The sequence below is a fragment of the Pelophylax lessonae genome (assembly GCF_965119305.1).
Source record: "Pelophylax lessonae genome assembly, chromosome: 1".
NCBI classification, from domain to species: Eukaryota; Metazoa; Chordata; class Amphibia; order Anura; family Ranidae; genus Pelophylax; species Pelophylax lessonae.
In genome coordinates this window covers 306,817,423-306,831,886 of record NC_138768.1, presented here as the reverse complement: position 1 = coordinate 306,831,886, position 14,464 = coordinate 306,817,423, and the positions used below count along the sequence as shown (strand labels likewise).

Below are 14,464 nucleotides of genomic sequence, written 5' to 3'. Positions count from 1 at the left end.
ATTCAGTGACAAATAAAGGAAATCTAGTAAGATTTATATTCCACAAACTGTGCTCACTGCGACATTGTGTCCACTCTCCAGCTTGCCTTGGCTCTTCTCGCAGTTTATTTATAAGTAACTTCCACAACTGTTTGTTTAAACACATTTATATTGGAAGTTCCTGTTTGTCATTTTTCTTGCTATCCTTCCTGCACCTTTCACAGACTACTCCCCTCCACAAGATGTTAGAGCCTGTGTTTGTTATGAAGCCCTGCGTGGGATCCAGCTTGAGAGGCACAGGTCATAAAGACCGAAATAATCTTAGAACCGCTGTAGATTTACATCTTCCTTCTGTCACAGGCAGGAAAAGGCACAGATGCAGCTCACAAATAGACAACGCCCACAAAAGTAAAATAGATTGGAAGCAGTGTTATCCTCTTTTAATAAAACACTACAGCTTTTTTATTTAGGCCGACTCCACACAAAATAAAGCTGATCTTGCTCTGACTAACACAGAGATTGTCAGCTAGTCAGGTATGGGATATACATACAGGTAGTCCCTGAGTTATATACATTCAACCTACATACGACTCATACTCATACGCGTTACGTCAAACATCAACTTTGTCAGCAGGTTTGTTTGACGTAACACGTATAGGGGCGGAGCCTGCGCACAGACGCCACATCCTGGTCAGCCTTACAGGAGTCCATGAGAGGAGCCTATCAAAGCCCGCACTGCTGAAGTGCCTTGTATGTGAGTGGGATTTTTATGTATTTTATGGCAAATAAACAATTATACACTAGAGGGTGTCTCCCCCTTTTCTTTCATATCCTTGTATATACCATGGAGTGATATATTCTGGAGTAAAAAGGAGAGTGTTAGCATACAAGGTTTGTATTTAATCAGCAACAACCACTGTATGTCATTGCTGTGTGCCTATTACATTGTATGACCACTAGATGGCAGTGTTACGTTTGTGAGTTCATGTTTTGTCTATGCCTCAAAAGAGTAATAAAAAGTATAGTTCCTGCTCCGAAAGAAAAGCAGCGTTCAGTGAAACAACAGACTGTCTGCCTGTACTTTGTTTAGCCCCAAAAGGTTATATCTAACAGAGAGGAGTGGTGATTGACCTATATTACACCTCTAGGTGTAAAGCGTGTTTGACCCATGGGAATATATGAGTCAGACATTAAGGTGATGGATGGTAATGGTAATTGGTAATGATTAAGCACAAGATGTATGTGTGAAACATGTCTACGTGACCCTATGTTGGTGTCTTTGGTGTCATCACTTTGGAAATTAAAGGAAACTGGAAGTCCTGGATGTGCAGCCATTTCTTTTCTTACAGACATTAAGGTGAGCTGCATGTGAGCACAGATTGTAGTGCACTCTGTCACCAGTTTATGTGGATTGATGCACCAGTACATTTGTTGTCTACTGGCATGGCATGGTGGGATCTCGTTAAAGATTAATGTCTCATGGCACATTTTTTATGGACTTTATTTTTGATTAATTATCTATGCACATGATTACATTAATTAATGACACAATTTTATGGATTTTCACTTGTATAGGTAGTCACATTTTTTAGGTTATTTATTAATCACTTATTGTACTTTAATGCACAAGATTATATTGATTAGTTATTTTTGATTATTATTTTTATTATTATTAAAATTTTTTCAAGAGCTGGCTCTGGATATTCCATTGGAGCGCTTGGAAATTGATAGGATCCACAGAGCTCTTACATCCAAACAACCTGATGGCCCTCTCAGGGACAAAGTTATCAAGTTTCATTACTATCGCCCCAAAGAGTGACTTTTACTGGCTGCTCAAGAGCTTTAGGATCTTGTATACCAAGGCAACCCCCTCCAGCCTTTTGCTGGCCTATCTCCTGCTACAATCGCCAAAAGGAGAAATTTTAAGCCATTTTTATGGGTTCTCCAAACGTATAGCATTAAATACACCCGGGGGTTCCTCTTTAAGCTCCCTTTCGCCTATCAGGAATGCCTGGACCTGCGCCGCCATTTCCAGGATCTAAACTTTGACCTTCCGCCCTCACAGGACGGCACCACTGCTTCGACTTCACGACTCCAATCATCCCAGCAACCTCCAGCTCCTTTGCAGCTCTCAAGCCCTACACTCCCTACAAGCACAACAATTTCAGGAAGAAACCCCTGGATAAGTCTCTAGGCACATACAGCTTGAGTCCATTTATTTTTGATCATCCTTTATGCAGCTACCTTCTGGGCACAAACGCTCGCTAAGCGATTTTTGATATGCCCGCTGCCTGTGTTGAACTGCAGGTTCCTTTAGCCTTACACTTCCAGGGACCTTTTCTGTTGCTGTTTTTTTTTTTGTGACATTGCAGTTTATGACCCACTGGATTGGTTCTTTTCTACAAAGGGCCTGGTCAACACCTCTGCAGATGACCTGGGCACAACAAATGGTCAAGATGACTTCCAACGACCCCACCCACCCACAATAGACTGGAAATTGTTCCGAGATACTCTTATTGATTGAGCTTTCATATATGTACTCTGGGTTCCTGGACCCTACAGCAACTAATCCCTGTTCTGTTTCTCCTGGGTCAGATACTTATCTGTGGTATTAGGCCTCACCTTCTCGAGCTTCCTTTTATCCCCCCCCCTTTTTTTTTTCACTCTCCCCCCACCCTGGTCTCAAGCAGATGAGACTTGTAAAGCTTACATGCCTGTTAGACCTATGGGCTATATCTTTTCATTCTCTTCCAGTATAAGTATTAGTTTTACAACATTTCCCTGTTGAGATTATTTGTCTAAACTTATCAAACAAGATTTTTGGATTTTATACTATGCCGTGTGGTTCCGGCGGGCCACTGCATCCCCATGACTTGGTACCTGGCAAAGACTGGTGTCCTTGCCAACGACCAGCTCTTCTGTGGGTATGAAACCCTGCAAAATGATGCATTATTGCATGAACCTTGTCATTTGAGTGCAATGATTTTCAGCCACAATTGCTTCTTTGCTGGATGTCTTCCTCGTCTCTTTTTCCTTTCCTTTTCTTCTCTTCTCTATTTGTTTCTTCATCTCCATGGGTCTCAGGGACATGTAGTAAAGAGCCTTTTCTTCTTCTCATTTGGTTATGTGACTTAATTGGCTGTTGGTAAATGTCCAAGGCTTACATTTCCCATAAGAAAGGGTGAGGATTTTTAAATATTTAAGGAAACACAATGTAGACATTGCTGTGTTTGCAGGAGACTCACTTATATGTCACCTCCTGGCCTAAATACCTTGACGCTCGTTATCTTTTGGTTTTTCAGGCCAATGGTCCCACCAAACAGAGGGGGGTGGGGGGGGGGGGGTTCTAATTCCTTACCAAAAATCCACACTTTTTAGCTGCAAGAAATTGATTGCTGACCCTGAAGGCAGATATTTCCTCCTGCAAGGCTTACTTCAGGAGGTCATAATAGTGACCTATTATGCCCCCAACATAGATCCATAGGTGTGCGCAGGCTATTGCATTAGGGTGTGCACCCCAAAGTTTAAATACACATGCATGTGTTTGCCTACATGTATATGGCCCCAGTACATTACTCTCCCTGCTGGCAAAGTGAAATAGAAGTGTGTGGCACTTCTCTTATGGCAGAGCAGGTCCGAGGGAGATCTTTCCCATCTCCTCACTGGCAAACAGAGCGATAATGCTAATGTGCCCTAGGTGATTAGGGTGTGCCCAGGCACACCCGGCACACCCTGTGCGCACGCCTATGCATAGATCTGAGACCCTTCCTGACCCATATCTGCTCACATTTGGCAACCCACCAAGTGGGCACCCTTCTTTTAGCTGGAGACTCAAATCTAGTATTAAACCCCAGTCTGGATAAATACCCTCTTTATCTTTGCCTCTTCTTTCTTTTCTACCCTTCCTGGAATCTTCCTCTTGTTTCCGACACACCAGCTTTTCTCTTTCTTTAACACTGTATTTCTTAAATTTGTTAGTAAATTTATTAGGCCTTTAGATTGTTATGACATAATTGTGCTTGCAGCTCTTCTCTGTTTATTTTTTTTATTCTACGTCCTTATTGTGGATTTGCAATTCGTTTGGCTGACTCCATTCAGATGGACTGTACTTTTTCTTAATATGAAGTTCTGATTTACTTATTTTCTTTATTGTACGAATCCACATCAGTGTTATGTTTGCAATCCCCATACATGTGTACAAACTGTATGTAATGCAACTGTCATCCCATCGGCTCTGTTGTGTATGTTTTAAAGACAATAAAGCCTTTTGTAAAATAAATCTTCTCAACAGGGGTACAGACAGCAAAACAAACATTACAGGGGGTGTTAACTCTTCCCTATGCAATCCAAAAAACATAAAAATTATTTTTTTAAGCTGGAGTTACACTTTAAACATGTACCTGTTATAACTTACATTTAAGAAAGAACAAAGAACAAACCTACAGAACCTATCTTGTTTGTGTAGCACCCTCCTAGGTAGGTGCTAGGTAAAAGCATCTTATGCTCCTTCTGCTTATCAGGGGAGCCTGATCTATTAGGTTGCCTGTTGCATGTTTCCAGGTGTGATTCACTGGGTCTGAGCGAGCGTCCCCACTGTATCCAATAAGGAAGCTTGTTGGACAGTGGAGGAAACCCAGCCAGTGACACATTGGCTTTTGTGGGAGTCTCAGTGGGTGGGCACTCTTGCAGTACATCCTGGGATCTCTCATAAAAGCCAGGGGGACATGTGACAGGGCATCTTTGGCGGGAAGCAGAGTCCCAGGAGGAGGCTGACGGCTGGTCTCTTCTCCTGCTGTATGAGGAAAGTGGTCTTAGGCAGTCGGCCTAGTAAACCAGGTGTGGAGCTGAGCTGCAGAGGATCCAGTAGAGCTGACAGTGGAGCTGCTGGCAGAGTCTTCCGGAAAAAACAGTGTCTGTGAGTACCAGGGGACTAGCCAAAGGGTCTGCCCGGGAAGGGGGACCACTCCAGTGAAGTCAGAGAATCAAGGGGCTAGCTCACACAGAGTGTCAGAGTAAAAGGGGGTGCCGTTTATAACCCTGAAGAGTAGGGACAAAGGGGGTGCCGTACTACAGTGCAGTACAGTTCAGTTAATTCTTCTTCACTAAAGTGGCAAGGTGAAGTAGCGGCCTTGCCGCACTCAGCATTACATAGAAGAACCAACAATTGTGCATAGTTCGTTCAGTTGGAGAATCTGAGCTGAGCGCTTAGAATATGCTATTTTGTTAAGTTGTTGCTATGGGTAACCCAGGGGAATCCATAACCATCAGCTCCCAAGGGAGTAGTGCTACATTTGTAACCAGGGAACTGTCTGTACTTACATTGATCCAAGCTGGATCCTACCTGGAGTTCAGCTTTAATATCTTTGTTTTTCATACTGACAACAGACAAACTGAGTCATATGCTGGCTTCTTCTACTGTATCTCTATCGCTCTCAACCATAAGACCCCTTGCACACAGGGCTCTTGGTGTCAGGAAAACCTGTCAGAAGTGACTCCTGCCGATAGCAGAGGAAAGAGGCAGCAAACAGTAATGGGAATAAGACCCCTTTCACACGGTGCAGTTCAGCTGCAGTGCGTTCCTCCAAGGGCCTTTAGTGCAGAAGACCTGCGTTTTATAACTGTGTCCTTAAACAGACAGGGCCCTGAACGCCAGTACTATTCAGTACAGTGTTCAGCTCTGTCAAGCCGCAGCCTGCCATAAGTCACTTCTGACAAGTTTTCCTGACACCCAGAGGAAAAGAAGTGACAGGGAAGGATGCCGCAGCACACAGCCCGTGACTGACAGCCTCAGCTATGTTCCTATGTGCTGTGTAAAGTGGGTGTGTCCCTCACCTCCAATCAACTCTCACTGAGAGTGATTTCAGCTCCATGCCCCCTGCTTTCTGACAAGCTGCATCAATTCTGCACTTTGAGCAGCCACAGAGAAAACTGCCGAAAAGCAGGTACTGATTATGTAGGAGGATTTGATTCATCTCTGTGTATCACTTCACTAGGTAAATGTAACTGTTTACAACCACTTTAATGGTCTAATTAATTAATCTCCACCACTGGAAGAAACGTCAGCATCCAAGCACACACAGCAGAAAGGGACCCTTGCATTTTGTGTGAAAGCTCTAACTCTCTAGTGCAGGGCATTGCTATAATAAACACATCTGCAGTGCTAAAATATGGAGTTGATTTGCTAAAGGCAAATAGACTGTGCACTTTGAAAGTGCAGTTGCACTCTGCAAGGGAATTTGCTCCAGAGCTTAGTAAATGAGGGGAGGCTCTGCTGACTTCCATCATCAAATCACATGCAACCAAAAATGCTGTATTTTATTTTTTTCCTTGCATGTGTTTGGGTATTCTTTGTAAGGTGAAGCTTTACCTTATTTACTAAGCTCCGGAGCAACTGCACCTGTAAATTGCGCAGTCTATTTCTCCTTAGTAAATCAACCTCTTTGACTGAAGCTGCTAGTAAAGAGTAAGAGTAAAAGTGTAAGTGGCATATGCACACAGGGAGAAGCAGTAGGAGCTGTTAGCAGGCCCCTAGACCCTGGGTGCCCTGCCCTGAGCTAAAACATGGTTGCATATTATTGTTTTACCAAACCAATGGAATAGTGCTGTTTTGTCTAGAACAGGCTTTCATTCTCGCAAGCCTATGTCTATATTGTATGAGAAATTTGTGCTTATGGTTTGCTAACAAAGAAGTGTTGTAGGGCTCCAGTTTGCATCAGAACCCAGAGTTTACATCGCGGTTAGTAGATCGAAATGTCAAATGCTTCAGGGCCTTCCCTACAACTGAATTTTGGCAGATCTCTGACCTGCATTTGAACTGGCATAAAATCACTGTTATTTCCAGTAAACTCAACCGCCAAAGACTTTGTGACAGATGGCATGCAGTTACAATGGGCTGACACCTTCACGTACCTGGGTATTATAGTTTTATTATTATTTTACAGGATTTATGTAGCGCCGACAGTTTACGCAGCTCTTTACAATGTAGAGGGGGGACAGTACAATTACAATACACTTTAATTTAGTAGGAATCAGATAATAGGAACACATAATGCTAAAGACTACGCTGCATTGAATGTATTACCTGTTCTGCCAGAGGTAAAGAAATCTGAAGGCACAGAGAAACCTGGCCGTTTATTTTCTTGGTTGCATAAATTTAATTAAAATGAAAATCCTACCTAAGTTCACCTACCTCTTCCACAATTCTCCATCTTGGATCTGAAAATACTTCTTTAAGCAACTTATCGAAATTTCAAGCCCCTTTTCTGTGGGGTACTCGGGCATTATATAAATTCACCAGTGTCATTCCAGACTTCTATTAGTATTGCCTAGTCACTCAGCTGGTTACTGCACACATGCTTGATCCACATGCTAGCAACCCCCTTCTATGCTGGAGGCTGCCATTCTTATCTTCCTAGAGGCACTTCAGTCTCTTCTGTTTCATGAATCCAAAGCACTGTATGGCCTCACTCCTTCCATGAGGACCACATTTAGGGCTGGAAAGTGGGACTTGGCTGGAAAACGCAAGCCCCTAATCCAAATACCCCACTGTGGAGAAATCCGTCTCTACAATATTTGTTTCACAATCCCACACCCACAATGCGGGGTATAAAATATAAAATATAAATTATAGCTGATCTTGTGGAGGTTTAGAAATTACTAAAACTTTAAACTCTCTGTCATAGACAGACTGTTCCCTCTTCTCAACAGTTTATATACTGTATAGGGTCAGTTCTCTCAACAGCAAGTACAAATTGTTCTTCTCTAAAGTGTCTGCTGCATACTGACCCTCCCCAAAACCAACCTCATCTATTACTTATCAGCATGCTATAGTCACCACTGCCTTGGATTTTGACAATATCAAACAAAAATGGCAGTTGCAGATATGGATGATGTGGTTTGGGGCAAAGTATGGAATATACAGTATCTCACAAAAGTGAGTACACCCCTCACATTTTGTAAATATTTTATTATAACTTTCCATGTGACAACACTGAAGAAATTACACTTTGCTACAATGTAAAGTAGTAATTGTACAGCGTGTATAACAGTGTAAATTTGCTGTCCCCTCAAAATAACTCAACACTCAGCCAATAATGCCCAAACCGCTGGCAACAAAAGTGAGTACACCCCTAAGGGAAAAATGCCCAAATTGGGCCCAATTAGCCATTTTCCCTCCCCGGTGTCATGTGACTCGTTAGTGTTACAAGGTCTCAGGTGTGAATGGGGAGCTGGTATGGAATATTTGGTGTCATCGCTCTCACTCTCTCATACTGATCACTGGAAGTTCAACCTGGCACCTCATGGAAAAGAACTCTCTGAGGATCTGAAAAAAATATTTTTTTCTCTACATAAAGATGGCCTAGGCTTTAGGACGTTTGCCAAGACCCTGAAACTGAGCTGCAGCACGGTGGCCAAGACCATACAGTGGTTAACAGGACAGGTTCCACTCAGAACAGGCCTCGCCATGGTCGACCAAAGAAGTTGAGTGCACATGCTCAGCATCATATACAGAGGTTGTCTTTAGGAAATAGACATATGAGTGCTGCCAGTATTGCTGCAAAGGTTGAAGGGGTGGGGGTCAGCCTGTCAGTGCTCAGACCATACACCGCATACTGCATCAAATTGGTCTGCATGGCTGTCATCCCAGAAGGAAGCCTCTTCTAAAGATGATGCACAGTCTGCAAACAGTTTGCTGAAGACAAGCAGACTAAGGACATGGATTACTGGAACCATGTCCTGTGGTCTGATGAGAACAAGATAAACATATTTGGTTCAGATGGTTTCAAGTGTGTGTGGCAGCAACCAGGTGAGGAATACAAAGACAAGTGCGTCTTTCCTACAGTCAAGCATGATGGTGGGAGTGCCATGGTCTGGGGCTGCATGAGTGCTGCCGGCACAGGGGAGCTACAGTTCATTGAGGGAACCATGATCACCAACATGTACTGTGACATACTGAAGCAGAGCATGACCCCCTTACTTTGGATACTGGACCGCAGGGCAGTATTCCAACATGATAACGACCCCAAACACCTCCAAGACGACCACTGCCTTGCTAAATAAGCTGAGAGTAAAGCTGATGGACTGGCCAAGCATGTCTCCAGACCTAAACCCTATTAAGCATCTGTGGGGCATCCTCAAACGGAAGGCGGAGGAGCGCAAGGTCTCTAACATCCACCAGTTCTGTGATGTCGTCATGGAGGAGTGAAAGAGGACTCCAGCGGCAACCTGTGAAGCTCTGGTGAACTCCATGCCCAAGAGGGTTAAGGCAGTGCTGCAAAATAATGATAGCCACACAACATATTGACACTTTGGGCCCATTTTGGACATTTTCACTTAAGAGTGTACTCACTTTTGTTGCCTGCGGTTTAGACATTAATGGCTGTGTATTGAGTTATTTTGAGGGGACAGCAAATATACACTGTTACACAAGCTGTAAACTCACTACTTTACATTGTAGCAAAGTGTCATTTCTTCAGTGTTGTCACATGAAAAGATATAATAAAATATTTACAAAAATGTGAGGGGTGTACTCACTTTTGTGAGATACTGTACATTTAAACAGCTGGTATCTGTCAGAGACAGGCTGGTGCCATTCAAAATTCTTTATAGAGCATACTACACACCATATAGACTCCAGAAAATGAACCCTTGTCTTTCTTTGGCCTGTTGACACCACGGACAGCTTACAGGAAATGTTTTCCATATGTTTTGGACCCATCCTAAAATATCCTTATTCTGACAAGATGTAATGGACTGTATAAAATTGGTTACATGGCACCCTTGAACCTTACACTGAAAACCTGCCTATTGGGTCTAGTAGAAGATATGGCTGAAAGGACACTATTCTACATTTCCATGCTAAAAAAGCTATAGCTATGTGTTGCAAAAATCAGATCCACCTTCTATTGTTTAGGACAAAATGAGTGAATTCCAATCTCATGTACCAGGACAGCATCAAGAACAGAGCTTTTTTTAGTGTTGCATCAACCTTTTATAAAACTTAAATAAAAAAATAAAAATAAAAAATGTCAAAAGCCTTGATTGTCCTTAAAATGCCCCCCCAAATAATACTATATAATAAAATACACATTGCTCACTGTGATAAGGACTTTTTTTTACTAGAAGTGTCAGTGGTGCAGGTTTCTCACAAGCTCATAATTTGTATGTAACGTGTGTTTTCCCTTACACGGATAGGAGGACACATTTCTGCATTATTATCTAGTGAAAACCTCTACTTTCCTTTTTACTCCCCCGTGTATTCTCAATACTCACCATCATCACAGTTAGCTCCTCTGTATCCTGGGCAGCATCTCCATTCTAGTATGGTCATTGTCTTGTAGCTGACTCTATAGGTTGGCCTGACAACAGTCCTATAACTAAAAATGAAACAGAACTATAATGGACTGCTGAATACTGCATACGAAGAAAGTCAGAGCTGTGCTAATATAAATGACATTAAAGCAATGCAATAAAAAAATAAAATAGAGGCAGCAAGAAACATAGTAACAGAAAAATTGATCACCCATTCTCACCTTCCCCCTGAGCAGCCTGCTGCCCAGTGACAGTTCTGGTACACTCTCTGCAAAAAGGTGCCATTCTGGACTTGGCAAGACACTGTTCGACTGATAGGGACAGAGCACCAGTTCCTAAAATACACAGATGTTATTTTCTAGGTACAAGCAGGTCCAAAGAAAGGAAATAGGTTACAATAATCAAACAACAGACATTTTTTTAAAGCATTATTTGCATTTGCTTTTTAGTTTTGGGCAGAATTTGGACATTTTTGAGCTTCTGCTTGTGACCCCCACTAACCAACTTTATCTGTGGAATAGGAAGTAAGAGAAACTCCAACAAGGACATATTATCAATAAAGCTTTTTTTTTTTAGTACAGTTGTAAAAGTTTAGAATTTCATTCAACTTTTTACTGCTGTTTTTTTTTATTTTATTTTTTAGATTTTGCATATAGTTTTTTTTTTTTTAGTATCTTTATAGTAACTATAGTAACAGGCACACCATAGCTTCCCAGTCTCTCTTCACAAGAACCAGGCAGAAAGTGTATTTTTTTAGATTTATTGCTTATTAAACTTGTGGGGAGTTAGCCCTCCAGAACTAGTACAAAAGGTAATGGAGAACTCTTTAACTGTCACTGGCCTTTCTTCCTGCCAGGGATTGGCTGAGGCTGTATGAAAATGCAGGTGAGGGTCTGTCTCCTCCACCCACTAAATTCTGGAACCTAGCAGAATTCAGGGGAAAGCAGAAGAATCTGCAACCAGCAGAATCCAGAACAGCCAGAAGCAATCAAACTTTGTTCCGTTGGCTACACATCTGTATGTATAAGTAGCATTTTTATGTTGTATTGGCTATGTCTTTTTCACATTTAATGACCTTTTTGTCTTCATCTTTATTACTAAATACTGATAGAATTTTTTATTTATTACTATTTGTAGCCCTGAAGAAGGAGGACCCCAGGAAATATGTATTCTTTTAATGGTATGAGACTATAAAGTGGTTGTAAAGGCCGAAGGTTTTTTTACCTTAATGCATTCTCTGCATTAATGTGAAAAATCTTCTATTTTTGTTTTTTTGGATGATGAAACCATTAAAAAGAGTTCCAGGTAGTCAAGGTAGGCCAATTGCCAAAACTAAGATCCTCTGCTCACTACCTTTAATATTTAAATTGAGGCAGAACCCCTGAAATACTTATATAAAAGACAGCTCTGCCCCACGTCATCAGTACACTTCGCTCCTCCAATCCTAGGTGCTCTCTCCTCACCTTGTTCCAACCCTCAAACGATAAAAAACATAGACTGTCCTCTGGTGCTCCTGTAATGAAATCTTATTAAGATAGGAACCCATATTCATCCTGTGTTGGCTCCTCTCCCCATGACGCATTTCACTACTTCAGAGCTGTACCACTCAGAATCATAGAGCTCTAAATGAGTAAAATGAATGAGCCCAGACAGGATGCGTGTGCCCTCTCAGCCTAATAACATTTTTACTACAGAATTGAACTGAGGCATGAATTTTTCATTTTCCCCGAAATACTAACCTGGTGTCAGGGACGTGCTGGAGTTCCGAGGGGGATGCTAATGCACAGGCACAGGCCTGCGTGTGCCCATCTTGCTGGGCACAGGTGCATGCAGATGCGAACGCGCACACCTATGCACATGTGCATCAGTCAGTGACACTGATGCCAAATGGCCTATGTAAGTGCAGCAGCTGCACTAGTCCATTGCTGTCTGATCTGCAGCTGTACCCTTTTCCTGTATCTAATTCTGCTGACGTCTGTGTTTGACCCGTCTTGCTTCTGACTTTGCTTGAACGCTACCTGCCCTTGGCTTGCCTCTGAACTTTGCTCTGTCTTTTGCCCATCTGCCTGATCTCGTGCTGCCAACCTCTTCCTGTATCCTGACTACTCCTTGCCTGCCGTCTATGCCTCTATCTGATCGTCTGTTGCTGATCTGGCTTGTCTGACAACATATCCAGTTGTTCTTCTGCCCTGCTTGCATCTGCAAAGCTCCTGGCTGGAACGTCCTCTACTGTGGGCCACCTGTCTTTCTGCACTTGCTATCTGCCACTGCCTACTGCTGCTTGCTGTCTACCAGTCCAGGGTCTGCTGTTTCTGCTGTCATCAGCTGCTTCAGCTATCCGGCCAGCTCTGGTGATGCACCTGCTACTCATCACTACTTCCAACGGAATACTACAAAGGCACTCATACCTCACCACTCTTTCGTGGCCACTGTCGCAACATCAGTGGTTCCCGAACCGAGGCTGTTTGAGAAGCCTCCCTCTGCAAGTCAGGCTCAGCCACAAGGTACGTGACACCTTGGTTTGAGACACTACGACTCCAACAAACCAAAAAGGCTGGTTGTATAACTTAAAATGTAGGTAGTGCAATTTTTTTTTTGCTTTTTTCCCACTTTTCACTTGGACTAAAAGTAATAAAAAAATCAAAATTTAAATTTACTAGAACAGGAATAAAAGGGGTCATTTTCCAAGGAGGATATCTGTTGTTGTGACAGTTGTCTAAGAGAGTATTTCCCTTACTTTGGAGGGCTTTGCTCTCTTTTCCTGATGTTTCTTTGAGACGAGAAGTAAAGGTGAATTGCCCCAATGGTAAAAACAATCCTTGCAGAAGTTCTAACCTTTCCCTACTCTATCCAAAACAAAAAAGGTTAGGATTTAGATATATTTTAGCATCTGTTCCTGTAAACATATTAATACCTACAGCTTAACTGGTGAAACAGTTGCTCTGGGAATCCATATCTAAGCATTTGGTCATATGATCTCTGCCAGTGAGGAAGAATACACAGATACAGTTTACCTTGGTAGAAGAGATTCTTTTTACAGTAATAAAGTTTTTAGCAATTGGTCACCTAACTACCCAGTGAGAGTTTCCATATCAGAAAATTCTCCAGCCAAGGTAAACCTTTTGCTCCAATTTGTGTGATGAAGGGAGTGAAGGTGCAAGCATCAGGGTGATTAACAGCACGGCACTTTTTCCTGGTCTTCACAAATGATGCAAATATTACCTCCTCATATACTTACAAAGGGATGCCTTTGCATTCTGACTTGTCTTTACAAAAGTACACTTTTCCACATGCTCAATGGCTAAAAAAATCCTTATTAAATAATAAAACCTAATAACATGTATTAAGAGCATTCCTCAAATCATTCATCCTCCTTCTAGAAAATTCATACAGGAGGTGAAAATTAAGCAATTGCTTTAGGGAATGGGCAGAAAAGTGAGTTTGATTTGTAATAAGTTGGTCTATAAATAGAGACATTGGCTCCTTGTAATATATTCTGATTGGATTTAAGTCATACATTGTTTTTCTTAAGCTGGCAATATACTAATTGAATTTCGATCCATTTATGGGAAGGCTGGTTGTACTGAAACCGATCTATTGATTCAGCCTGTTGGGTTTTTTTTTTTGGATGATTACCAGCAGCAGTAATCATTATATTGTGACAGTAGGGAAACCTCCTGCTGTCAGAATACAGTACCGCCGAGAGGCCACATACATGGGTTCCGCTGGTTGCAGAGGTTAGATAGGGATACTTAGAGAGGAAATTGTTGGGATCTCTATGACAGCTTTGAGGTGGAGGCACGTGGCTGGGGGTGGTAAGTTCAGTCACATCAGATGTCATAAACTGGGGAACCTTGCTAAAGAATGCCATGCTGTGAAGACTGACCAGCAGCAGGCCATTATTTCCAGGTCAGCATGGAAAGAGTTGTAGGTTAATTCTTTCCATTGGAAATCTGGCTGGAATGCCTTTGCATGAGATAATTACATGGCAACACTGGGCACTCTACCAGCTACTGACTGAAACACAATTGACCCTTTAATTTCCAAAAAGTAGCTAAAAATTATATTCTATGTTTTATTGGAAAAATAACTAAAATGGCCATAGCAGCATAATGTATAGTTTCCATGACTGTCAAGACAGAAAGTGATAAGAGCTGGTAAAAAATACATGTGA

General features: G+C 42.1%; 1 protein-coding gene across 6 annotated transcripts in view; it reads right to left on the bottom strand.

Annotated features, from left to right (window-relative positions):
- EMID1 (EMI domain containing 1) overlaps positions 1 to 14,464 on the bottom strand; it is a 163,887-nt gene that overhangs the window by 107,111 nt on the left and 42,312 nt on the right. For all 6 annotated transcript variants that reach the window (XM_082265842.1, XM_082265843.1, XM_082265839.1 and 3 more), the window contains exons 2-3: positions 10,512 to 10,625; positions 10,252 to 10,355 (exon numbers count right to left, since the gene is read on the bottom strand). In XM_082265842.1, the coding sequence (XP_082121968.1) occupies positions 10,252 to 10,355; positions 10,512 to 10,625 (218 nt within the window). The remainder of the gene's footprint in view (positions 1 to 10,251; positions 10,356 to 10,511; positions 10,626 to 14,464) is intronic.